The sequence below is a fragment of the Podarcis liolepis genome (assembly GCF_965112155.1).
Source record: "Podarcis liolepis genome assembly, chromosome: 16".
NCBI classification, from domain to species: domain Eukaryota; kingdom Metazoa; phylum Chordata; class Lepidosauria; order Squamata; family Lacertidae; genus Podarcis; species Podarcis liolepis.
Window position 1 is genome coordinate 36,985,366 of NC_139567.1, and position 27,421 is coordinate 37,012,786.

Genomic DNA, 27,421 nt, shown 5'->3' on the forward strand with positions numbered 1-27,421 from the left:
AGAAGAAGGGTGAGTGCCACTGTTACTATACCAGAGGGTCACAGGAAACACGCCCTCCACCATCCAGGGAAAAACCAACAATTCCAAGTTTAGTTTGTTGTTTGATAGATTTACAAAAAAACCACACACACACACACACACCAAGAAATAAATGAGAAAGGGGCAAGATTAGACACAGACGCACAGAGTGATTTTTTAAAATCAAGACTCCTTTATTTTTATTTTTCAAATACAGTGGTACCTCAGGTTAAGAACTTAATTCATTCCCGAGGTCCGTTCTTAACCTGAAACTGTTCTTAACCTGAGGTCACACTTTAGCTAATGGGGCCTCCCGCTGTCACCGTGCAATTTCTGTTCTAATCCTGAAGCAAAGTTCTTAGCCCGAGGTACTATTTCTGGGTTAGCAGAGTCTGTAACCTGAAGCATCTGTAACCTGAAGCGTCTGTAACCCGAGGTACCACTGTAAAGTTTTATTAAAGCTTTTTGCATTACAATAGAAAAAAAACTAAACAAAAAATAAAAGAGAAAAGAAGAAAAGTGCTAAAATAAAACAGAATCCTCTCCTGCAATTACCAAAACTACCCAGATATAGAGCTGGTCTGGTGCAATGGTTAGAGTGTTGCACCAGAACCGGGGAGACCAGGGTTCGATCCCTACTTGGCCAGGAAGCTCACTGGGTGTCCACTGCCCCTCAGTCTAACCTGCCCCATAGGGTTCTAGTGGGGGTTAAATGAGGAGAATCCACTTCCCTTCTTATCCTCCTTCCTCTCCAGGATCCAATGAGGCAACGTGCCGGCCCACCCATGAGGCAAGGTGATTTTAACCGCCTCAGGCGGCAGGATGCACTGGAGCAGCAGATCCCAATGTCAACCTCTCACACACATACCCCACTCCCTGTTCCTGAGGCAAATCTTCCCTCACCCTTTCTTCCATGGCACAATTTGGGGGTCCACTTCAAAATGTCTTGGGCTGGCCCTGACTGGGTGTCAAAAGTCAGCCTAGGGCCTGAAAGCACTGAGTACCTGCCCCCTGCAATTCAGGGGCTTGCCACATAGGGGAGCATGTATATCTATGCCTGGGCACACTCAGACACAATGATCTTGTGGCGATTTTCTGCTGTCACAGTATTTCTAAATACATAATTACACCAATTACACCAATTAGTATTGCATATTAAGGACAGAGCCAGTGTGGTGTAGTGGTTAGAGCAGCCTTTCTCAACCTTGGGTCCCCAGATTTGGCTGGACTACAAATCCCATCATCCCTGGCTGTTGGGCCTTCTCACTAGGGATGATGGGCTTTGTAGTCCAACAACGTTGGGCAATCCAAAATTGAGAAAGGCTGGGCTAGAGTGTTAGACTAGGACCTGGGAGACCACTGCGTACAAATCTCTGCTGGGCTATGAAACTTGCAGGGAGCTTGGGCCAGTCACAGCCTCTCAGTTGAATCTTCCTCACAGGGCTTTTGTGAGATTGGAGAGAACCACCTTGGATGAAAGAGGGGTCTCCTAACAACTCTCAGAGCCCTTAACAAACTTCAGGTCCCAGGATTATTTAGATGGAAGACACAGCTGGTTAAAGGGGCAGTGCAGATGGGGCTCTGGCAACTTGAGCAGCAGCAATAATAGTTTCGGTAGCTGGAATCAGGCCCCCTCCTTTGCCAGCCTGCTGGGAACAGACCAGCAAAGCGGGGAACAGGTCTTGAAGGACTTGCTGGTGAGAGGGTCTCCGGCTGGGGCCAATGGGAGTTGGAGTCCAGCAACACCTGTCCTGGTCATAATACTAAGCCAAACCTTAGCTTAGTTCTAGGTAGCGCAGCAGCAGCAGGGCTGAGGAAAGCACCTGCGTGGTTTGCTCACTTGCACTAAGCCATTTTTTTTACTTAGCACAAGTGCGGGAAACCCGATGTTGCTGAACTACAACTCCCATTGGCCATGCTTGCTGTGGTTGAAGAGAACTGTAGTTCTGCAACATCTGGAAGGCCAAATGGTTCCCCCACACCTGGCTTATCGTTATGGGATGCCTGGGCCTTTGTAAATAACAAACTGCTACGATTATACTTTCTTTGCCAAGTAGCTTCAGGTAATATTTTGTCAACATAGATTTACCTTTTTATAAAGAGGGGAAGGCTCTACCCAACTAATGGTTGCACAACACACAGTTGTGGTTTTGATTGAGTAACTTCCAGTGGTGAATTTAGCAACAGCAAACCCACAGGGGGAGGGAGGATAATTTGCACATAGATGGGTTGTGTTGTGTTCCTGCTTTCGCTTCCCTCGGTCCCACTAACCACAAATTGACAAAAACATCCTGGGTTTTATTTTTGTTGGTTTATTTCGATCTCCCCCGGAAGTGTCCCAATTGGGACACAGCCCCTTTCTCTGCTCCACAGTTGGAGGCAGCAACACTGAATACCGGTCGCTGTGAACCACAGGACAGGAGAGTGCTCTCATGCTTGGATCCTGCTTGCAGGTTTCTCACAAGCACTTTGTTGGTCATTGTGAGACCCGGACGCTGGGCTATAGATGGGCCACTGGCCTCGCCTTGTTTGGCACATTATTAAAACTGTGGAATTAGCTGCCACAAGACGCAGCGACGGCAGCCAATTTGGGTGGCTTTAAAAGAGCATTCGACAAACTCACAGAGGCTCTTCTCATGCCCCTACATGTTTTGATAGGGTGGCTGGGACACCATAACCCACCAAACTCGGCCTGTCCTCTGACAGCTGCCTTGCTTGCCTTCATCTAGACCAGAGGGTAGCCCTACCTGGGTCAGTTTCCTTCTTTTCCCAAGTCTTGGCACTCTCCTCACAGACCTCAGCAGGGAGGAAGAAGATGGGGGGCAAACCAGAGTTCATAGAATCATAGGATGATAGAGTTGGAAGGGACCCTTATGGTCATCTAGTCCAACCCCCTGCAATGCGGGAATCGAACCCACGACCCTGAGGTCAAGAGTCTCGTGCTCTACCTCCTGAGCTGTCCCAGGGGTTAGTTGGCTCCTCTTGTCATGGGCTCTGCCTCCTGTGTGGTCTTATTGACTTCTGCCACACCCTTCCCAATGGGTGCCAGCCACCGCAGGTCAAATGTGATAAAATGAAGCAGCAGAGCGGCTCATGTTGGACCTCAAGACCAAAGTCCAGGGCTCCACAGCCAGCAGGGCCCAAGCAAGTGGCTACCCAGAGAGCAGCAGGTGCTGCAGACAGTCGCAAACAGGCCTCTTGTTAGCAGCCTCGATCATCAGGGATGCGCTGGTCTCCCAAAGCTATTGCTCATTTCCAGAGCATATTCCTGCCCCTCATTCCCTCTTTCTTTTCTGCACACCAGCAGCTTTTGAGGTGACCTTTTAAACCATAATAAATGCTGTTCATCACCTCACAATGTTGATGTGGCAGGGGGAGAAGTAGGAATCTGTTAACAATGCAAATATGGCATTCTGCTCATGAGAAACTAATGCAGGCTAAGGCTTTCAGTGATGCATTGATGGACACCTGTTGTGAGGGGAGGGGGATATCTGCCCTCTTAAAAAAAATGCCTCCAAACTTCCTCAGTTGTTCCCAGATTTCAAACTTCACACCAGCATTTCAAAATGGCCTCCGTTATCACCACTTACATTCCAGTGGTTAGACAAGGCCAGCCTTGCTGATAACATTTCCATGGCCTCTCAGTGAGGTCCTGATTACTTATCTAAAGGTAAATGTAAATGAGCCCGCCAGTCTGGGAGGTATAGGAAGACTGCCTAACTAAACCCACCGTCAAAACTATCTGCTGATGGGGTCTGCAGGGATTTAACCAGGATTCATGAGTGCAGGCTGGGGCCTGGCATAGTAAGCTAGCAACCATTTTCCCATTTTTGCTATTCACTACAGCTTCTCAGAAAATAAAAATTGGTGTGTGCGAGCTTGCTTTTTTCCTCCTCTCTCCCAGCACGTTTTCCTTTTGTGTCATGTCTCTTAGATTATGAGCTTGAGGGCACAGCAATTTTTGGCTCCTCTCCATGCCTACTGTTCATTCCAGCTACCTCCTTGACTCTCATGATAAGCAAACTCATATATTGTGGGTTTGATCTGCTTCTCTCTGGGTACAGAATCTGGGTTGCTTTGCTACATACAGTTAACATCCTGCCCCTTTCCCCAAGTTTCGGCAGCCCTGATGATGATGATCACATCACTCCTCAAGGAGTCATCCCAGGTCAGGTTGCTTTAGGCTGTGTATACACCATACATTTAAAGTGCATTCCCTCCATCCACCCAAAGAATACTGGGAACTGTAGTTTAAGGGCGCCGGGGACTGTAGCTCTTGGTTTTATTTGGTTTTATTCAGAGCCGACGCACTGAAACTAATGCACCCAAGTTAATCCTGCCCATTGTTCACTATGGGTGTGATCTGAGTAGGACTAACATCGGGGGAACCCTTTGTAAGGTGTAAACTACAATTCCCAGGATTCTTTGTGCCAAGTGGTTCCTATCCTGTGCTTAATTTCTAAAGTGACAATCCCATTACTTTGGATGTCTAAGAGCTCCGTCTGTGGTGATCACTTGAGCTCTGTACATGGCCAGTGACAGTCTCACTTATTATCATTGTGCCACATGTTCCAGAGCTAAGCTTTGCTGGGCGGGGGGTGCTAATAAATCAAATCTGGCTTTTTAACTATGAAAAACCCTTGCCAGAGAGTACCTGCTTGTCAATCAAAGAGAGCAGAAAGACCAGGAAAGGAGGGGACATTAAACACAATGTCCCCAGATGCTCCTTTGCTAACTCCTTGTCATTCCTTTCAGAGCTGAATCAGATTTTATTTTCTCCCTCCTGGTTTTTCATTTTATTCTTTTTTATTGCATGTTTCCGCACACTTTGCAGATGGTAAAAACAACCCCACATTTGGAACATGGGTTTTGGCTAAGCTCAAAGGCACTCCCAGGACCACTCAGCACTGCAGAGAGCAAACAAACAAAAAGCCTGGCATATATTTTGCAGACTTAGCAATGCAGAGCCACTCCATGCAGAAACACACACAGGCAATTTCCACTCCGATCCAAACACACCAGCCGCTTCAGTCCAGTCCTCTGAGCAAAGCAAGATAAAAACCAAACATCTCCAAGGAGAGCCTGAATTCTTTGAGCTAGTTAACTCCGTTTCTTCAGTCTATTGTACTGGCACAGTGGGTTGCAATTGTTGCTCCAATAATAAATAATAATAATCAGTGCTTTTTTTCTGGGGGCACTCAAGGGTACGTAGTACAGGCACCTCTTTTCTAAAAAGCGCTGGTAAGAGTCTAGGCCAGTCTTTCTCAACCTTGGGTACCCAGATTTTGTTGAACTGCAACTCCCATCACCCCTAGCTAGCAAGGCCAGAGCTGAGGGATGATGGGAGTTGTAGTCCAACAACATCTGGGGACCCAAGGTTGAGAAAGGCTGGTCTAGGCCTTTTCCCCCAGGAGTCTATTCCATAGCTGAAATATACTCAGAGTCGCAAAGTGATTTCATGCTCTTTATTCGGCTCATAGTGGTGAGGAGGAATGAATGAAAGTCCCCTCACAGTATCTGCTTTATATACATTATTTACACAATGGGCTGCACATGATTGGCTAATTCCGGAATTCTACTGTAAGCCAATCAGGTTGTGGATTCACTTCTATCTGGAGCAGGATTGGGTGGTTCCTGCCAACCAATCATACTGCTGCATTGTTCTAGGACCAATCAGACTGCTGCATTCTGAATCCTATTGTTCTAGGACCAATCAGACTGCTGCATTTTGGATCCTATTGTTCTAGGACCAAACAGACTGCTGCAGTTTGGATCCTATTCAACTCAGTACATAACAATAGCTCTACCCTTGGGAAGTGAAATGGAGGGTGGGGGGGCAACCCAGTTCTTCCCAGCAGGCTAACTTTCTATTGCATTTCAGCCTTCAGCAACCTGGTGCCCTCATGATGTTCTGGACTACAACTCCCATCATGCCCTAGTGCACATGCTCTTGCAGTGCGCTACTTGCCAACATGCTGCAGCCCTTCTTGTCTTACGCCATCTTAGGGTCCTGCTCATTTCCTACTGACAGCAAAACTAGTTGCCCAAGACATTTGGGCACTGGCAAACCTCAAAAGCCTCGTCACCTTGTCACTCTCCCAGCACAAATGCAAAACTGGCTGTGGTCTAGTGCCCCCCACCCAGCCATTGCCTCTGAATCCAGTATCTAGCTCCCAAATTAATTGCTTCATTAAACTTACCAGCTGCTTCATAATGGGCACTGCGCCCCGTGCATTTTGGAGGGAGTTTTGCTGTGTTTATAGTCATTATTTTGACTGCTTGTACTGCAACAGCTTCCAGCCACTGTTCTCAAGAAACTCAAGCAGTTGGGTCTCTTAATAGCTGGCAGGGATGCAAAGGGATTGAAATCTACCTCTACTTCCTCCCCCCCACCCCCAGGCAAAGGACTGTTTTCACCCTGGCACTCGGGCTGCCACGCTTCTCCCTTCAGCGTGATTCGTGCTTCACAGCTCTGAAGTTCCCATTTTGCAGCCAGTTCCTGTTAACCGGATGCAGCTGCTTCATCTCTCTCCTCTTCCACGAGAATAAAGGGGAGTAAGGGGCAGATTGCAGAGACAATCCCAAGAGCTGGGCTCGAAGGCCTTCCTAGAAATCGCGGCACCCTCCCAGCTCACCACCAATCTATTATACAGAACTTTGGCGAGATCATACTTTGAATAATGTTGTGTTGTATTCCATTGCTTCACCTAAAATGGCAGTGCAGAACCGGAAAAGGTGCCCAAAATGATAAAAGAGTTGGAGCTAAACATTTAGAAAGGCGAGTAAACCGAGATAGGATTATGGGGTGGTGAAATGGGGATATAGTGAGATGCTTTTCTTCCTTGCTCATACCTCTAGAATTTGGGGAGATCCAGTGAACCAGAGCGTTAGATTCATGAGACAAAAGAAAGTAATTCATGTCTACTAGCCATGACGCAGACTGTCTCGCCAGAGTGGTGCATGCTCTAGTTATCTCCCGCTTGGACTACTGCAATGCGCTCTACGTGGGGCTACCTTTGAAGGTGACCCGGAAACTACAACTAACCCAGGATGTGGCAGATAGACTGTTGACTGGGGGCGGCCGCCGAGACCACATAACACCGGTCTTGAAAGACCTACATTGGCTCCCATTACATTTCCGAGCACAATTCAAAGTGCTGGTGCTGACCTTTAAAGCCCTAAACGGCCTCGGCCCAGTATACCTGAAGGAGCGTCTCCACCCCCATCGTTCTGCCCGGATGCCGAGGTCCAGCGCTGAGGGCCTTCTGGTGGTTCCCTCACTGTGAGAAGCCAAGCTACAGGGAACCAGGCAGAGTGCCTTCTCGGTAGTGGCACCCGCCCTGTGGAATGCCGTGTCAGTATATGGAAACATCACAGCTGCAGACACCCAGATTGTTGACATCACATGATGTGCCTATCTGTGGGAAAGAAGAATTTCCCAGGACGTTCACAGGCTGGATAAGTCTTTGTGAAGAGTGTAATTTGAAACCTTCCGACTGCGCACGTTCAGGAAGTTTGTCAGACGTGCTAGAACTGAACTGAAAGGACGCGTTTTTCTCTAGTGCTGTAATGTCAGAAATAAACATCATGTAAATAGATTTCTGACTTATTTTCTTTTCCCCTGTGGAAGCAGGAGGGAGGGGTTGTGCATTTTACCCACGCTTGGGAAAATGTTGCCTATCAAAATCTCCCTGGTCTGTCTGGATGTCAGCCAGAGGAGGTTACCAGTATGCAAGCTCCGAGGACAGTGAGAGGGGCCAGCCTCTGTGGAGGGGGCTTGCAAACAGACATGCCCTCCCACCAGATGTCAGAGATAAACAACTACCTGACATTCAGAAGACCTCTTAAGGCAGCCCTGTTCAGGGAAGTTTTTAATGTGTGACATCTTAGTGTATTTTTGGTCTTTGTGGAAGCTGCCCAGAGTTGCTGAGGAAACCCAGCCAGATGGGCGGGGTACAAATAATAAATTATTATTATTATTATGACAGCTACTGTCTCTCTTCACTGTTGGGAGCCAGAAATGTTAGGCAACAGCCCTCCTAACATTTCAATGGCCAGTTGGGAGTTGTCGGTTCAGCAAAGGTTCCCCACACCAGCTTTAGATGGAAAAGCAAGTCAGCAAACATATTCCTTCGCTTTCTTCTCTGTCATTCCCATTTTCAGACTCAAGATGCAGCTCACACGAAACAAACAAACAAACAAACCAGCTTTTCAAAACTCTGTAGGGTTTTTTTTGTAACAACTTTTTAATACAAAAAAGAAGAAATATATATAATCAGGCATTTTATGCAATGCATACATTCTTTGTATCTGCAAGTCCAGATGAACAGAAGGCAAAAGCATATGAAAACAAGAATGGTTTCATGTCTTTGGTAGTTCACCCAGTTATCACCCCCTTTAAATGACATAGGTTGACTGAAGTGTTGGGGGGGTGGAGGGTGGGAACCCTGAGCCTGTGAAGAAGTCACATCTGATAGAGAAGTTGCCAGGATTTAATACAGTAGCTGGATTTCAAAGGTTTAAGGACCCCCAAGCGATCCTGGACACTCACCATTCAATTTGTGGCAAAATTAAGGCCTCCCTGAAGATGACATGTGTCTGGTAAATCAAGCTTTCTTCCTCTCCATGCTGTGGGCCTCAAGGAAATTCACTCCTTCTGCTACACAAGATGTACACAACCCAGGGCCCCATTTTGAGAGCCCCCTGCCAAAAATGCACAACATACAGAAGCCACTAAATTTTGTTTTCCTATCCCTGAGCCACAAACGCCACTCTATACACAGCACCAATACAGCTTGTGGCTCCAGAATCTATATATATCTCTGTGTGTTTGTGTGCACGCGTATATATGTATCACACACACACAAACACACATGCCTATATACATGCTATATTCTACATTAAAAAAGCAATCGCAAATGATATACACAGGTAATACATAGCAGCTAACGTCTAATTATTTACAGATTTTCACAGTTAGAATTTCTTTAGAAAAGTCTGATGCTTTCAGAAACACCTCTACTGATCTTTTCTATAAATACCGTCTTTAAGGAAACTCTTTATTCTTAAGGAAAAATAACGACCGAAACATGTGAAGTGTTCAGCTCAAAAAGGCTTACAAAAAGCTTGAGGTTCTCTTTCGCCCAGGTGCCTGCCAGACTGCTCTCCTCCCCTTTTCCAGTTTACTTTCTAAATCCGGTAGGAAAGGAAAGCCACGATTGTGGGAGGGACAGGCAGATTCTGCACCTGGCTGGTGGGCATCACTCGCCGGATGGCCATGCGGCACAAGTGCTGGAGGCTGGCAACACGCCTGGGAGTGGCCCAGAAGTACACGCTTCCGTCTTGCGTCCTGCAGGCAAAAGCAAGATAAAACATGGAAGTCGGTTAAGCTCCCCCAACGCCCCATGTGATTCAATCTTCATCATCCCTGGCTAGCAGGACAAGTAGTTAGAGATGAGAGAAATTGCAGTTCAAAAACAGCTGAAGTTTGGGAAACACTGCTCTAGAACCAGCCTTGGCAACCTGCTGCCCCCCCTCCGGATGATGCTGGACTACAACTCCCATCAGCCCCATGTCCAACAACATGCGTAGGCAAACTAAGGCCCGGGGGCCAGATCTGGTCCAATTGCCTTCTGAATCCGGCCCGCAGATGTTCCAGGAATCAGCGTGTTTTTACATGAATAGAATGTGTGCTTTTATTTTAAAATGCATCTCTGGGTTATTTGGGGGGCATAGGAATTCGTTCATTTCTGCCCCACCCCCCAAATAAGGTCCGGCCCCCCACAAGGTCTGAGGGACAGTGGACCGGCCCCCTGCTGAAAAAGTTTGCTGGCCCCTGTCCAACATCTGGAGGGTGTGCAAGGTTGACAATGGCTGTAGACAAATCAGGTGGGATCAAGAGGTTCTCTTCCTTCAACAACAAAAAAGCCCTTGTCAGAAGGAAACTTTCCAGATCCAAACCATTTACTGCCATCAAAGGCTCACACACTTCTTTAGTCAAGGATTATCTATCAAGCAGCATTGATGGCGACTGCTTTAAGTAGTTACTTCCAAGCAGCAACTAGAGAATCAGGCCCCAGTGCGCATATATATATATATATGACTGAATATATATATATATATATGTTATATATAACACCAGAGGTTTTCTCTTAAATATCCACTTGGCTTTTAAGAAACTGCCTTGCCAGTGGAGTATGCATGTGTTGTGGTTATTATTATTATTATTTTGAGGTTTGCTTACCCAGCAGCTAGAACACTGCCATCTGTAGAAAAGGCACAGCAAAGCCCATTGTTCAGAGGTGCAACTTGGACGGGGTGGTCTTCATCAATTCTCCAGAACCGCACCATCCTGAAAAGAGAGCAAACAGGTTAAGTTGACAGCCTCTATTTTATCATCACTGCTAAACTTTATGCTTAATTTGAGCAACAGCTGGAAGCTGATGCATCTCCTTTGGCTGCTGAAGACATGTAGGGAGGAAGTGACGGATGATGAAGATGAGCAAATTCACAAATCCGTCTCACTGCAGCGCCAGCAAGAGGAACAGGGACTGAGGCGAGGCCTAAGGCGACATGCACATTCTAGCGATTGGTCCAAAATAAAGCCAGGGCATTCTGGACTGAAAACTGAAGGTCCTGGTGGTTTGCAAGTGCCGCAGCAAAGAGTTGATGCAGCACAGTTGGCTGACAGCCCAAGCAGTTAGCTGGGAACTGTACAGGCCCCTCAATCATACGTGATTCAGGCAATACAAAACTGGATCACTTCCCCCCACCCTTTTAATCTTTAAAACGACGGGATTTTGATCAGTCTGGGAATATGGGCATTTCCTCTCCCCGCTGCCAGTCCTCCTCCGGTTTTCTTGACCTCCTGCCAAACTGCTGTAAGCAGACCAGGAAAATATTGTGCCAATACTGGGGAGGAAGGAGTTTGTGTGCTGCAGCTTGGAGACCTAAACCTAGAAATAGCAGCAGGGAAGAGGTTAGACACCCCGGCCTCAGCACAGCGGCTGGAATTGAAGTTGAAGCTGCCTGTAGTTTAAAGGGGGAGAAAATGCACTTAGGAGATCCAGCCAGGCCTCCCGCGCTGGGTGTGTTTGGACTCAACCCAAGCATGACCTCACTGGCAGGGCCTTAGGAAAGCCACAAGGTTTAGGATGTCTCCAATCCATTTCTAAGGAAGAATAGTTAATCCCTGGCCTAGGGGATGGATAAGCACCCCTGTATCTACCCAAGGGACGCGAGTGGCGCTGTGGGTTAAACCACAGAGCCTAGGACTTGCCGATCAGAAGGTCGGTGGTTCGAATCACCGCGATGGGGTGAGCTCCCGTTGCTCTGCCCCAGCTCCTGCCCACCTAGCAGTTCAAAAGCACATCAAAGTGCAAGTAGATAAATAGGTACCGCTCTGGCAGGAAGGTAAACGGCGTTTCCGTGCGCTGCTCTGGTTCGCCAGAAGCGGCTTAGTCATGCTGGCCACAGGACCGGGAAGCTGTACGCCGGCTCCCTCAGCCACTAAAGCGAGATGAGCGCTGCAACCCCAGAGTTGGCCACGACTGGACCTAATGGTCAGGGGTCCCTTTACCTTTACCCACCCAACCCGCTAATTTTGGCAGCAGTGAAGAAAAGGGATGGGGGAGGTAAGATTTTCCTCCTCCTCGATCCTCACCGATTATGTGTAAAGAGGTGGGGTGGGGATGATGACACCCACCCCTGGATCTGCATAGATCAGGTGAGGAAGAACTGTGTGTCCTGAGTGACTGAATCGACTGAAAGTGAGCAAGCCCATGGTTAATGTCATATAAGGGAAAGCAATGTAGGGATCCCCTAAATGCAGTCTGAAATGGTATATACCACAATACAGCCCCAGCATTCATCCTCACATGCCCAGCTGTCAGATTGTCTCCTGTTGCATAATGACCGTTTACATAGGAGCCTGTTCTAACTTGCCAGACGACTGTGCAATATTGAGAAACTCTGCTCAATTAACTTCAGATGAAGTTGTGACTCTAGCTTCTGCCCCAGTTTCTTTCTTGCTGCGGGCTTTATGTGGCTGAGCAGACCATCTGAGGTTCAATGGTTCTTATTTATCTGCCCACGAGTTATTACAGACACCACTCTTCCCAATTTGTGACCTCCAGGTATTCTGAGCTGCTACTTCCATTACCCAGATCACTGGGCCAAGTCAGTTGAGGATTCCATAATCACCAGCAAGGCAACACCACCTAATAATTCTAATTGGGGTTTAAAGTTTCGTCTTCTCTCCTGCTGACTGTGCTGTTTCATTCTGCAGCTCATCTGATTATTGCATTCAACTGCATTTTAAAATTGTGTGCTTGTGGGGCACTTTGAAGACCCTCGGGTTGCGTAGGTAAATAATTCTGACCGATTTCCCCTTATCCGCCTAATTCAAGCGCCGGTCATCTGTGAGGGGGAAAGCTTCCCTCGCCCTCAAAGACACTGCACGAAAGTTCATTTCCCAGCCAGCAAGAACCAGCAGAACCAAGCCGTGCTTTGCCATACTTACTTATCATCGGCAAGACTCGCAATATGCAGTCCGTCGTGGCTAAAAGATACAGATCTGACCCAGCGGTCATTTGCTCCCCCAGCAAATATTGGAGTCGGTGCGGGAAACAGATGCCTGAGGATGAAATTAAGAACTTTGGTTCACGGGACATTTGCTCTGCGTTTAATCATTAACCAAAAGCCACTCAACAAGGCTTGCCAGGAATAAGGCTGTGTACGCTCCATGTATTTAAGGGACAAAGAATCCTGGGAATTGTAGTTGGCTAAGGGTGCTGGGAATTCTAACTCTGTGAGGGGATAAACTACAGCTCCCAGGATTCTTTGAGGGAAGCCATGCATTTGGAATGGAAGGTGAGCACACACAGCCTTCGTACATTAATGGATGTAAGTTTAAAGTTAACAGATCTAAGTTACTCATGTCCTTTAATTTCAATGGGTCTGCTCCCAAGAAAGACTAACATTAGATGCAAGTCAGTTCCACATTCTGCTCTGTTGGCCACAAACTGACCATAAGTTAGCTGAATGGGGTGGGTTTGAATATACAAACAATCCATAGTTAAGCCAAGAAAACCATGGCTTGCATGCATATACACACACACGTACGGGCATGAAGGTATGTCAACTGCTTTGAGGAGTTAAAACACACACAAAAAAACCAATCAAGCAGTGTGCAACTTTTATGAAATAAATAAAAACAGTTACCAGCTTTACCCAACCTGGCGCCCTCTAGATGTTGCTGAACTTCCGACTCCCATCGTCCCCGACTTGTTGGTCATGCTGGCTGGGGCCAATGGGAGTTGAAGCATCTGGTGGGCACCAGTTGGTGAATCTTCAGTGATTAGCCGTGGTCTCTGGGGCCGATGGGAAGAGTCTTTCAAGCCTTGTACCCCGTCTGACACTCCATTCTTAATGTGTGCCAGCAGAGCATGTTCTCTACTAGTGAACTGCGGTCCCCAAGTTTCTATTTTGCAATTCACTAATCCCTATTTCAGCAATGACAAACCTAGACAGCATCTTAAAAAGCAGAGACATCACCTTGCCGACAAAGGTCCGTATAGTTAAAGCTATGGTTTTCCCAGTAGTGATGTATGGAAGTGAGAGCTGGACCATAAAGAAAGCTGATTGCCAAAGAATTGATGCTTATGAATTCTGGTGCTGGAGGAGACTCTTGAGAGTCCCATGGACTGCAAGAAGATCAAACCTATCCATTCTTAAGGAAATCAGCCCTGAGTGCTCACTGGAAGGACAGATCGTGAAGCTGAGGCTCCAATACTTTGGCCACCTCATGAGAAGAGAAGACTCCCTGGAAAAGACCCTGATGTTGGGAAAGATGGAGGGCACAAGGAGAAGGGGATGACAGAGGACGAGATGGTTGGACAGTGTTCTTGAACCAGCATGAGTCTGACCAAACTGTGGGAGGCAGTGGAAGACAGGAGTGCCTGGCGTGCTCTGGTCCATGGGGTCACGAAGAGTCGGACACGACTCAACGACAATAACAACAATCCCTATTTCACACCTGGAAAACTGCAGTCGCTTCTCTAAAGTAAGCCACTGAAAGCATTCCTGGCTGTGGTGTAACCTGAACCCAGTCCACCCTCCCAGCCAAGCGCTGTCCGATGAACAACCCTGGCACCTGGCTTTGTCTGATTCTTCTTAACCTGGTACAAATCTAACCAGAGGCTGCCCTTGTAAAATAAAGAATGCCAAAGGTGGGCAAGTTTTTAAGATTATTCCTGTGACCACTCCACCCAACTCACTCACCCAAACTCCATCAGAATGGCTCCAGTGTGTGGGTCCCAGACACAAACGCGGGTGTCATGAGATGCTGTAGCCAGTAAAGCTCCGTCAGGAGAAAACTCGCAGGCTACAACATCGTTGTGGTGCCCTTCCAGTTTTCGGATGAGAGTGTACTTATCCATATCCCAAAGCAGCACCTGCAATCAAAACAAGCTCATGTTACAGCGATGCCCAGGCACAGAGGGGACATTTCATCAACTTCTTCCCACCACCCCGCTCCCTGCAAAACTACGTTTTCTGCTAGTTTTACTGAGGATTACAACTAAAGCCAAGCATTAAGAATTACTACAATTACGGAAAATGCTCAGTGCCATACTCAGAATTATTTAAATTAAAGCAAACATGCATATTAAGTGTTATTTATAAAAAATAAGCCAAAAAATTAAAACGTTTACATCAACAGTGGTGGTTTTACTGAATCCCATGTTATTACTTTAACTGTTTTAAGTAAAAAAATATATAGATATGTATACAGTAGCTGGGTTAAGTGCTAACATCCGCCCCGCCCCCCTTTCCAATTAACTAACAAAATTTTAAGAAATATACAGACAGAAAAAAAAGTAAGGTTAACATATGGTTACTCCCGTGGAATCCCCTGTGAGTTTAAGATCACTTGTTTACAATAGGCTTGGATCGCCAACGTCAGCCTAGGAAGAGAAACAGATACTGCAAGCAAAAAAGGAATTGTCACAGCCAAACGACATGACTTTGGCAAAAAAACCCAGAAATTAAACCAAGTTTATTATATTACACATTTTAAGCTTAATTTTTTTTAAGAAAAAGAACAAAAATAAAAATCAAGCACTGCTATTTGCCAAGATTTTTTTTTAAAAATAATAATTTTAAAAGGTCTCAGTAATTAGCAGTTTACACAAACGGCTTAGCACACTTCACATGCAGTTGTATACTTAATACTGTAGTCAGCAAGTTTAAGCATGTGCAGGAAAATTTAGATCTCAAAATTGCACTACAAAGTTCAGTGTAATACAATCAACAAGCTAGCAAAGGTTTGTGGCTACAAAAACAGGTTGGCATATAATGTTTAGCCTTTTTACGGAATAGAATATTTTTTCGTTTTTTTAATAAATATATTATGTATGTATGCAAAATTGTTGAGCCACCCTGAACTTTAGGAACAGGCAGAGATAATAAACATAAAACTGGTCCCGGGGGGGTGGGGAACTAAGGCAGGGTGTAAATAAATATATTAATTAGTGACGCCACCGCTGTACTGTACTGAAACTTCGTTACTAAGTCCGTCACAGTAAGCGACGAGGGACCGGCTCAGTTTTATTAAGAGACTCCAGAATTCCATAGGAATTGGAAATATCTATTGTTAAAATTTTAAGAGGAGCCAGAGGATCTCTTTACCAACGTTAAAATAAAATAAAAAGGAAAAGAAAGGGGGAGGGGGAAGCAGAAAGTGGACATCAACCAGCACCTGCGTACGTACAGTACACCCTGCAGTCGAATGCAAGGTTACTTCGTCCTATGGTAAAGTTCGCCTCCAGCCTGGTGGCCAGAGATGCCACTGTTTCTGCCCAGCTAACACCAATGTGCGCTTGTCTGAGTGGTGCCAGCTTACCCTCAATCACACCAATATTGCTGCCACCACCTGTGACAGGGAAAGCAAGAAGCTTATGGAAAACACACAGCCTAAAAAAAAAAGATCAATGCATACATCTACATCTGTTCTATTTTAAAGGGCTTTACTGATAAGTCTTTCTTATCTAGGCTTCCTTTTTTAAATAATAATAATAATAGTAATAATAATCACAATAGGCTTTTTTGTATATTTCTTTTTCAAATGACACTATCTCTCTGCTAACCTTCAAGCTGCTAACTTTGAAAGCCACAATTTTCACTAGCCCGGAGGATGGACAACTTGTTCGACCCGGAAGGCCGTCTCAGGGGTGGGGTAGTTGATAAAGAGACGCAGCACCGGCATTTTAATCCACATGACAAAACATTACAATTGGCGGCTGGTGAATTTATTCTGTGACATTTGATTTCGCAACTAGTGGCTCTGGGTTGTAATAAGTCAACTCAGGCCTAACTTCTGAAAAAAAACGTAAATTTTATACTTTCAGAATTTCTGCCCAACATGTGGACTAGAAACTTAACTCCTAAAATGGGATTTAAGGGTTCCAGATTCTAACAAAACTCCAGTCCTCGCGCTTCAGGCGATACAAGTTGTCCACCCTTGTATTACCCCTACCTGGAGTTTTCTAATATTAAACTGAACAGAAGATACACAACTCAAATCCCAGCATGCTTATTCGAAAGTAATTCAGTGCAGGGTTGCTCTCAAATAAGCATGTCTTGGACTGCAACTTTATAGACTTAGCACTATTCTAGACTTTTATATCAGGGATGGGAACCTTCAGCCTCCCAAATGTTGTTGGGCTCTCGCCCTTAGCAGCATTGGCCATTCCTTATCCCCCCCCCCCAAGACCAGTGGCTGGGGGTGATGGGAGCTATAGCCCCACAACACCTGGGGGGCGACAGGTGCCTTGTTCCTGCTTTATACAAAGAATCAGCTCACTCTATGTTCTCTGACTGCCCTGTGTTGCATTTTGCAAGTACGGCAGCACAACGCAGTTTGATGCAAAACTCACTGCTCACCCTTTCCAAAGCACTGAGAGCTCAAGGGCAGTTTGTTGGAAACTGTCCAAGAATGACATTTTACTGTCAAGTAAGATCAGCAGCCCAGGCTTTGGAAAAGTAATCTTTCAAATGAGCGTGACAGCAGAATTATCAGGAGTCACAAAGTATTACTATAAAGCTATTCCTTTCTTAAGCAAAATGTTTGTGCCCTCTCTCTCTCTCTTTTAAGTCATGGAACAGATGGAGATATGCATGGCTACTTTGCAAGATTCCTCAACTTTATTGAGACTAAAAGCAATAAAAAGTTCAGCTCAGTAAATGATAACCGAACGAAAGCCTGGTGCCAATTTACTACAAATGTTTTTGTCATGCAATTCCTTAAATCATCATCATCATCATCATCATCATCATCCAGCATGACACAGAGCACAAGCTGGCTATATTCTTAAGATTCAAGATAATTCTTTGCTCACAATCAAAGACAGGTTGAAGAACATGAAACTTTGATACTTACTGCTTTACTGGCCCCCACAGAGCAGAGAATGGAAGAATCTGGAGAGAAAGCACAGCTATAGACCCAGTTTGGGTGCCCTCTTAATACTTTCATCATATTTCCTGGAAAATGGAAGGGAAGGGAATAAAGCCAGTTTAGTATCAAACACTCATATTTCACTTGAAATAATTTGAGGTGCTTCCAAGAGCTACAGCCTCACAGAGCAAAGTACAAAGGAAGCCACTGGTCCAACAAGCTCAGTATTGTCCACATCGACACGCCGACATTTGAGGCAGGGGACACCCCAGCCCTAACTGTAGATCGAGCCTTGGACATTCTGCACTCAAAGCAGATGCTCTAACCATGGTCCTTCCCCAATAGGTACAGAAGGAAAAGAGTCACAGCAGAACACATGTACAGGTTAGTTTTGGAGATGCAAGCTTCTTTTGGAATCAGAAAAAGGCTGCCATGAAGAGGAAGATCTTCAAGGTCTGCCTAAATGCAAGAGCTGAAGACTCAAGGCCACTGAAGTGAAGTCTACTGTTTCGGGAGCCACCACCAAGAAGGCTTGGTCTCTTATGAATGCCAGCCTAGCTGAGCTGCAGGATTGGATGAAGGCAGTCCTTCAGATAACCTGCCAAAGCCCTAAACAGCTTGAGTCCATGATTTATCTGTGCTGCTGCTGTTGAAATCTGTCTGTCTCAAGAGACAATGGAGGAGTGAAGGAGTCCTTTGGGAGTGAAGTCAAAATGCTGGAGAGTATCTGTGCTCTATCTATATATACACACACTACTTAACAAAAATAAAACCTGCTCTATCCAAAATGAGAAACTCTTAAAACCCCAGCTAGAATTCTGGTTTGCAAACAAGGATCAAGGTGCGGTTCGCAAGCCTAGTTTCTAGTCAAGAATTTAGATCTAATCTGTGCATGCTTGTCTGTAAGGACAAGTTTGGAAGGCTGGCAGATACTATAGACAGACAAATCTGGGACACTGGGAACATCTCTACAAATACCATTTGAACTTGCTGTATATAAAGAAAACAATCTCAAAACATAAAAAAATACTAATGCATCATAGCTTTCCATTGCTAGACAGTAAATCATGTCCCTGTTGTTTGTTACGCCATGTAAAACATTCCTGATAACATACCATCATCCTTCAGGTCCCATACTCTTAGTGTTTTGTCTCGTGAAGCAGACACTAGTATCAGGCTGCCATCGGGGGCAAAAGTTAAGTCTCTGACAACTTCTGTATGGTCCATTAAATTAAGGAGGAGCTTTCCTGTTGGAATAAAATATTTTAAAATTAAACCTGGAAAGTTAGGAACAAAGGGCAAAAGGCTTCTTTTCTTACTGCAACTCTTGGGGGAAAGGTTGGCATTCTTCATTCTCTATTAACATTTTAAACACTTAATATTGTTAAAAACAAACAAAACCCTTAATGTGTTACAATGGCTACCAATACAACACACATTAAAAAACCACCCCCCAAGAGTCATGGGAACCGTAGTTTGTTAAGGACACTAGAAATTGCATATAGCTTTGATGGGAAAACTACAGTTCCCAACCTTGAGGGGGTGCTTTAAACGTGTGGGGTGTACTGCAGCAGATGTGTACTTTGCAAGTAACAGGGTGTTATTTTACATTTATTAATGTTTAGGGCTGTTGGGAAACAAATTATATACAGGTAAGCAGGTTTAAACACATCCACTTTGGAGCGGAAGGGCAGGATACATATCCTTTGATAAATCAAATATTGTGCCAGTCTTGTAAATAACAGTTACCAGCCTGGAAGTATGTTTTTACTTGCTTGCTGGCAGAGGAAGGATGGTGTAATCCATCTCTTCTCCGCCCACCCACAGGCCTTCTATCAAATTCCTTGTTGTCTATGGCTACCAGGCCAGTGCTTAAATGCAAGGCTGTCTTACACAGTACTTAAATGTTTTAATACGTTATTTGTTGATCCCAAACATTTTTCAGTTAAGCCAATATACTTGCGTTATCTGTTGGATAAGCTTTTAGACTTGATGCCAGGAAAGCTTATCTTCTAAGCAGTGCAAAGATTTACTTTGAAACTCAAGGAACTTGGCAGTCTGCTTGACATTTAAACACTGTCCTATGCAGTGCATTGTTCCAATTTCCGTTCTAAACGTACAGACTTTTCACCCAGACCAGAAGCTAACTGGGTGAAAACTGCCACTGTAAAGACAGTCTCCAGTGATCAGAGAAATTCATATAAAAGGGATCAGAGAGGACAACAACTAATAAAAAAGCAACCGCAACCACAAACCCCCAAATTATCTCACTAATGACTGGTACAAAATGTGTGCAACGTTAAGACCAAGAATTTGTCTAGCTCAACACTTAAGCCAGGTGCTGTGAAAGCAAGGTTTTCTTCTTCTCATTTAGTTGGACTTTTGATACAATCCATTTTTCATGGGATCCTGCCAAACTGAGCATGACTTATCCCCCCCTCATCATCTGCTCAGTTGGGCTGTACATCCATTCTCTGCTGGGGACAGGTGTGCACAGCCAAGGCAGAATTTTGCCACATCCTCCCACTCATCAGATGATACGAGATGGAACAGCATTGTGGGCTGTCAATTTGGATCCCCCGGCAGGCCAAGAATGGCCTATGGGCCAATACTTCCCTGGCCTAATTCAAAGAGAGTTCAGAGACATTGGGGATGGGCAACCACAGACCTGTAGGCCAGGTATGCCAGGCCACTCCATCAGTCCTGCGCCCTCTCCGCCTGTGTGGCTATTAGGCTTGGAGGGGGAAATCCTTCTGATGAAATCAAAAGGGAGGTTTTATGTCATCATGGCAGCAACCCGCCCCTTCTCAGATCCACCATGACTCCAAACCTGGAAGTTCTATTTATCTGCCGCAACCCAAAGCTGTTGACAGATCCACCCTCCATGAATTTGGAAATTGTCCGCAGGGAAAACCGGAGCCGTATCAGGCATCAGAATCACATTTTAAGGTACCCTTCCCTGGTTCTTAGAAAGAAAGCAAACTGAATTTATTTTCTACGACCAGGGCACTGCTTACCTGTATAGACATCCCATATTTTGATACGACCGTTGGATAAGCCCGTTGCCAGGAGAAGCTGGTCTTGGCCGAATTTGAACCGGTGCCATTCTATATTCACACACCGGCTCTGCTTTTCAGGCACAGAAGATCCAAAGGCCAAACTCCAAACGATGTCGCCGCAGTCTATGACGTGCTCGCTGGGCTTGTTTTTCTGGTCTCCATTGCTGTTCTGCCTCGAAAGTTTGGAATGGCTTAAATTGGTGAAAGTCTTTACGCCATGCAATGAACTGGGAGGGAAAAACAAGCCAACCTTTTAGAAGTAATAATAATAATAATTTATTATCTATACCCCGCCCATCTGGCTGGGTTTCCCCAGCCACTCTGGGCGGCTTCCAAAAGAATATTAAAATGCTGTGATACATCAAACATTAAAAGCTTCCCTAAACAGGGCTGCCTTCAGATGTCTTCTAAAGAAGGAAGAACTCTCCAAGCCAATGTACACACAAACGGCAACGTTGATAAAACGAGTCGATATGCAGCATGCTTTCCCAACCTAATGCTTTATAGATACTTTGGACTGCAACTTCCAGCATCCCTGACCATTGAGCTGACACCAGCTGTAGCCCAAATCATCGTGTGGGGGGGGGGCTATGGATAATATTCTCTCCATGCAGAGTAGGCCAACCTACTAATGAAAACTTGTTCAATATATGGGGGAAACTAACAAATTCCAACAGTAAAGGTTTTACTATTTCCCCATTAACTTTATGAATTGGGTCACTTGCTACTGCAAGAACCAAAGCAGAGAGAGCACAGAACATGGAGCTGGGATGAACCCAGACCTCTGTCTACTGAACCACGTTAGCTTTTATGCAGCATATAAACTGTGCAACTCCCTTCGACAGGAGGCAGTGCTGGCCACCAAATGGGTGGCTTTAAAAGAGGATGAGACAAATTCATGGAAGAGGAGAGGGCTGTTGATGGCTACTAACCACGATGGCCATGCTCTCATGCTCTGCCTCAATACTGAGAGGCAGCAATGCTTCTGGATTCACAGAATCATAGAGCTGGAAGGGACCCCAGCGTCATCTAATCCAACCCCCACCCGTTAGTTACCATCAAATTGAAGTATGGTTTGTACAGTCTCTACCATGAACACCTCCCTTCCTAAGGCTGGCATGGTATGCGCATTAGTGGCCTGAGAGTAGATCCCATGGAACTTAAGAGTTAATCTGCAAAGGACTGCTCTGAATACATGCGTGGCCCTTGCATGGAGAACAAGGAAGCCCAAAGCAGGCTTTTCATGTGCCCTTTCAAAAAATGCACCAAATGCAATGGACCATCGGTTGCACACCGGCAACACTGAAGTAGGACTGAATTAGTGCTTTGACTTATGGGTCTTTTCTCTCTCCCTCTTTTGTTTTGGGTGTGCATCTACTTTGAATAGAGAAGATCACCAGTTCAATCCCCGGCATCTCCAGGCAGGGCTGGGAATGTTCCCAGTCTCAAAACCTGGAGTCACTGCCAATCAGTGCAGACAATACTGAATGGTATACATCAGCTCCCGATGTATCTCACCATAGCTGTGGGAAACTTGTAGCTGTCCAGCTGTTCCTGGACTACAACTCCCAGCACTCTTGATCACTGGCATGCCAGCTGGAGCCGATGAGGGTCACAGATTTACCACTCTTCCATTCAGAAAGTTCCCTTCTTTCTCCTAGTTTACACATTGGCTGTGCTTGCACGAGGGGGTGGACTAAGCACTAATTCAGTCCTACTTCAGTCCTACCGGTGTGCAACCAAAGGTCTGTTGCGTTCGGTGCATTTTTTGAAAGGACACATGAAAAGCCTGCTTTTAAATTGTATACTGGCATGGAATATGCATTTGTTAGTGCATTTCCCCATAAAACACACACTTTGCACATAAAATATTGTGTGTCTAACTTCTGAGTACAGAAACCATATAGCAAAATCTGAAGACGTGCAGAGTTCAACTGGGAGTTGCGTTCCAACTTGCAAGCAACTTAAATAGCACTGATTGGGTCGTTCCTCCTAAAAAGCAGACTGAACGAATTGTTTCGACACCTCTGGTTTGCATTCTATGCTTACACATGCCACGCTAAACCATGGCTGAGTTGCAGCAAGCTTTAGGCTCATGCGCTCTGCCTATCCATCTGCACTGCTGAAATTACGCATCCAGAAGCTTCCGCTTTTGGCCAGCTTCAGAAACCACAATTTGAAGCTGTCTGGTTGGAAATTAATCTGTTATATCCGATGGCATGACAAATCACGATTAAGGGAAAACAAAAGCTTTCTCCCAGTTGCATGAGCAGGGAGGGCATGTATACACATATCACACTAAGCCATGGCTTAGCACAGGGTAATGAACCTGTGGTTTTCTCGCTACAACACCCATCATCCTTGATGATCAGCTGTGCTAACTGGGTTCATGAGGGTTGGAGAGTTGAAATTCTACCTTCCCTGTTGGATAACGAATGTCTGTGGCTCGCCATTGCAACTGGAGAGGGTGCGGCTGCTTTTGGGCTTCACAGAGGGAGCTGTTTGGCCACTGTGAGAACAGTGTGCTAGACTAGATGGACAATTGGCGTGATCTTGCAGGCTCTTTTCCTTATAGAGTTCAGCACCATCTGGAGGACCACAGACTTGCAAAACCAACTATTTTGAAATGACACAATTTGTTTTTGAGTAGGAAGCAGACTGCCTGTTAACTTTTAAAATCTGCTTTCGACACAACTGTTTCCAGAGATTTTTGTAAAGAACACACAACAAACAGAAACAAAGCTATTTTCAAAACAGGCTGTACTCACAAATTATTCAGGCACTGAGACCAAGGAACAAGTTTTACTATGCGATGGCCTTGTGACCAAGCGAAGTAGGAGCCATCTGGAGCAAAGGCAACCGTCCAGTTTTCACGCCCACACTTTTTGTCAAAAGGAGAAGCTGGGGCTAAAAGTTCTCCCACTGTCCGTGACCTTCCTAAAAAGAGAACGCACCATTTGTAAGCATGAACCAGAAATTCAACATGTTTCCAACTCCACTTTTTTGAACCCTTGCTACTGAATAATCACATCAGTAAACAGTGAATATGTTTTGATTTTTGATTTTTACTATTGATCGACACAGCATTCATCTGAATGGAATTTAAGGATAACAGAGGGAGGTGACTTGTTAAAAGTCAGGAATGAAGTGCTGCTGGTTTAGTGAAAGGAAAAAAGTCAACTGAAATGGAAGGAATCATAGCATCCTAGGAGTGTGGAGGTAATCTAAACTAATCACAACTGCAGCATCTCTATAGAATAAGGATGGGAAATGTGCAGGCCTCTAGAAGTTGTTGAACTACAACTCCCATAATTCTTAACCCACTAGGCCATGCTGGTGGGGGCTGGTGGGAGTTGGAGTCCAACATCTGGAGAGCCACATTCTTGAATGATGTCTAATCTGATTTACCATTTACTCATGCTATCCCATTTACAAGTAGATTTGTTTCAGTGAGGGGCTGATAAATACTCAGCCGCTTGGGGAGGGGGAAAGCTAATTACAAAAATAGAAACTGCCTTCATCTGACTGGCATTTTACTTCTTTAAGGTATTCCTGCTGCCCCCCCCAAAAAGGGTTCCCAAAGCAGGTTAGTTACATATGTCAATGAAAAGACTGACCTCCAGCTTACATATCTAAAAAAGACAAGCGGGGGGGGGGGGGAGATTGGGAGTGAGGAGAAAAGTAAACTCACACTCTATTTCTTAGTTACAAGAAATAAAACTGAAAATCATAAATAAAATGTATATAAAATAAGAAATAACTTTTTCGGTTAACATCTTGCTTCCCAATTTTACAAAATAATGCATTTGCAGAAATGGAGGTCACCACTGGAAAAAACTGTACTGGAATTATTCCCCTGCCTTACTTCATCACCCAAGTATGCACAGCCTTCACTGGTTTATTCCATAGACATTTTAAAAAGATGACACTAAAAGTAACCTATTATTTATTTTCCTCCACTAAATGTGTACTCCCCCTGTTGACACACAGCAGTTTCTTTCACTGTAACAAGGGAGGAGGAGCTTGAGAATCCAAGTTTGCTTCTCTTTCAACCCAAATACCACATTACAAACAGAACATAAAACAGATGAGAACGAAGATAGAAGGGAGCTTGTTTTCAGTTAATACAGGGTCAGTAATCCCTTAGCGCAGGGTAAATGAACATTACCGGCAGGGTAACTCTCATTCCCCACTGAGTTCCACTTGTATATGTAAATGGAGAGGGGGGAGGAGGGGGCTGTGTGCATGAGAAACTCAGCATGCATAATGGCAGCAGTGCTAGCCATGCCCAAAAAGGCAATAAGCAAGCAAACCCTAAAGCTGAAAACCTACCCTTATTTGGTGACCCGTAGGTCTCTTTTAAAAAGGGAAAAAAGAAGACATGGTTAAAAAAAAGTCCACATTTTACGTGCATTGCAAATTAGCAAGCAAGATAATTTGGGCGTCTTGTATTACCAGCAAGAATTTCTCCTCCATTTATTTCACTTATTTGGGATGAGTGAAGGGGTGGATGGTTCCAAGCTGACACCCCGCCCCCAAAAAGGAGGGAAAAGCACGGAAGGGAGAAGAAAAATTTCACCTAGCACGCAGCAGTCCTGACTCACACAACTTCCAATCAAAGAGTCACACTGCAAGCCCGTGCAGATGTACAACTAACTGTAAAAGAATCTCAATACGGAACAGCCTTGTTCCTCTTTTGGGCTTTGAAATACTCCCCTAGCTCCTAGGTCAAACCAGAAGGAAATTGCATGCAAGCAATTTACATTACAATCCTGCTCTCCATGCTTTATTTAAAAAATCATTTTGCAACTTTCTGTACTCTCACAACTGAAATCATTGAAGGAATTGTTTCATATCTCTATAACCAGATTCCCCGCCTCCCAAAAAATCACTAGATCCTTCCTCAGTGTCTCACAAAAAAAGCACCTCTCATTCTGAGGAAACAAGAGCTTCCTTGAGGTTTTCCCACGAGCCAAAATGTGTGCGCTCTGTTTTATTCCTCGCTATCAGAGATGATTATCACAGGCTACACCCAGTATATTGTTTTATAATCTTCTGGAAAGTTTTGAGCAGTCTACACACAAAACATGCACCTGGATAAAACGCAATGGCACCTCCCGTACAAGTGACAAAGTATTTCAATTTCAGCACACCAGGAAGTGGGGAACCTGAAGCCCAACAAAAGGTGAGGGGCTCCCGACTCCCCTCAGCCCTAGAGATAAGAGAGGTTGGGACTACAGGATCCCCCTTCCTGATTATAAACCCAGTCGCTTGCCCACAGCCGGCTTTTGTCTCAGATTTAGCAGCACTCATTTTTCTATTTCGCCTGTCACCCCCCTGCTCTCCTAAAGTTCTTTAGGCTGCTCTATCACCACCGCCCAGCCCCAACCACACCCAACCGGATCCACTTTTTAATCTACTTCTCCAGTGCTATGTCGAATACTTCTATGCTGCCTCCAAATGCAACAGCCATACCCACCACACAACTCTCAAATTACAGAGGAGTGAAAAGGTTGAGGGGAAACCCAGCACCCTTAAGCTACTGTTTTTAGAAGGCTGTAGGAAGGAGGGGGTCACAAGTAATTAAAACTGGAACATGCCACGAGGGGGGGGGGCGCTGAGGCTTATGGATTTCATTGGGCTCTGTCCAATTCAGTTCTACTCAGAAGAGACCCACTGAAATCAAGTCAGTCATGCCCATTAACTTAAATGAATCTACTCTTAAATTAACTTAAATGAATCTACTCTAGGACTAACAAAGCAGCCTGCGAGAGCCTGCCCTGTAACTGTCTCCCCTATAATTTCGTTAATGGCATTCATAACTTGCTAAACCCGTCCCAAAAGACACAACAAAAGCAAGGTGTACCTAATTTAGCACACCAAATCACACTGCTATTAATAGCACACCGCCATGATTACATCCCCAACAACCAAGATGCTCTCCTTCATCCCCACGTTTTTTTTCCAGCAGCCCTCATTTCCTCCTATATTGGGCCTATTCCAAGCTTAAGCCACATATGCAAAACTGTACACGCGCGGGCATAAGCAACTTCCAACGAATTGTGCAGAAAGGCAACAGGAACGACGTGTTCGTTTTATTTTGTATAAGGAAAATCATTTGCTCGCAAGCCAGTTTTATGCATGTTCCCGTACCCCTCCCTTTACTAATGTTTTACTTGATCCCTTGCAAACCTGGGGTTGCAGCCAACGTTAGCCTTACTCGCCGCAGATCCCTCGAAACCAAGTGACCCGATTCTGACATGCCCATTCATTTCAATGGGTCTACTCCGAGTAAGGAATCGCGCTGGATGCAACCCACTTAAGAGCAGTCCTATAGCATCTTTCAAAGCAAGCCCTGCAAATCGGCTGCCAACGAGCGTTTTCACGACGCACGAGGCATAGCCAACGCCCCTGAGCCATCTTCCTCCCCTCCTTTGCCACCTTTTCGATCCTTTTATTATTATTAGCATTATTAATAAACATAATCAGCAATAAGCAATCGCTTTTCCCTTCTCCGCGGAAGGGGGCGCCTCTCACCAATGAGCTTCTCGTTAACACTCGGGGGAAAGCTGGCCATCTACGGAGCCGCCCTTCAGACCGGCTCTGAACAAAGAATGAAAAAAGGAGCAAAGGGAACGAAAGACTCCGAATACTTCCCAGTCACCTGCCGCTGCGCCGCAAGAGCTAAAGACTGAGACAAAATGGCCGCTGCGGGAAGGTTTATAAAGGAGGGGCGTGGCCTTGAAGGCCCCCGCGACCACGCCCCTTACGTGAGAGTCGCGGATTGGGTGAGGGAAAGGGAGGGAATCCGTATTGAGGTCTGTTCTTCCGAAATAGAACGGGCCCGTCTCAATGGAATAAGCTAGCTCTTGGGCGAGACCATTCTGCGGAA

General features: G+C 45.4%; 2 protein-coding genes across 5 annotated transcripts in view; both read right to left on the bottom strand.

The window, feature by feature from the left end:
* EVI2A (ecotropic viral integration site 2A) overlaps positions 1-27,421 on the bottom strand; it is a 259,488-nt gene that overhangs the window by 98,854 nt on the left and 133,213 nt on the right. The window lies entirely within an intron of this gene.
* WSB1 (WD repeat and SOCS box containing 1) lies at positions 8,246-27,240 on the bottom strand. The gene is made up of 9 exons (XM_083479652.1): positions 27,067-27,240; positions 23,298-23,466; positions 20,488-20,756; positions 18,586-18,717; positions 17,456-17,556; positions 14,299-14,471; positions 12,539-12,652; positions 10,262-10,369; positions 8,246-9,367 (listed from the first exon to the last, which is right to left on the bottom strand). The coding sequence occupies exons 1-9, from the start codon at positions 27,104-27,106 to the stop codon at positions 9,208-9,210; spliced, it is 1,266 nt and encodes a 421-aa protein (XP_083335778.1). The 5' UTR covers positions 27,107-27,240; the 3' UTR covers positions 8,246-9,207.

Bases quoted from the DNA above. Each gene is read 5' to 3' on its own strand.
- WSB1 (XM_083479652.1), bottom strand. From the start codon at position 27,106: ATGGCCAGCTTTCCCCCGAGTGTTAACGAGAAGCTCATTG. The intron at 20,757-23,297 runs GTGAGTACAGCC...TTTCCCTCCCAG, and splicing joins TCTCAGTGCCTGAATAATTT to TTCATTGCATGGCGTAAAGA. The intron at 10,370-12,538 runs GTAAGTATGGCA...CTCTCTTTTCAG, and splicing joins GCGAGTCTTGCCGATGATAA to GATGGTGCGGTTCTGGAGAA.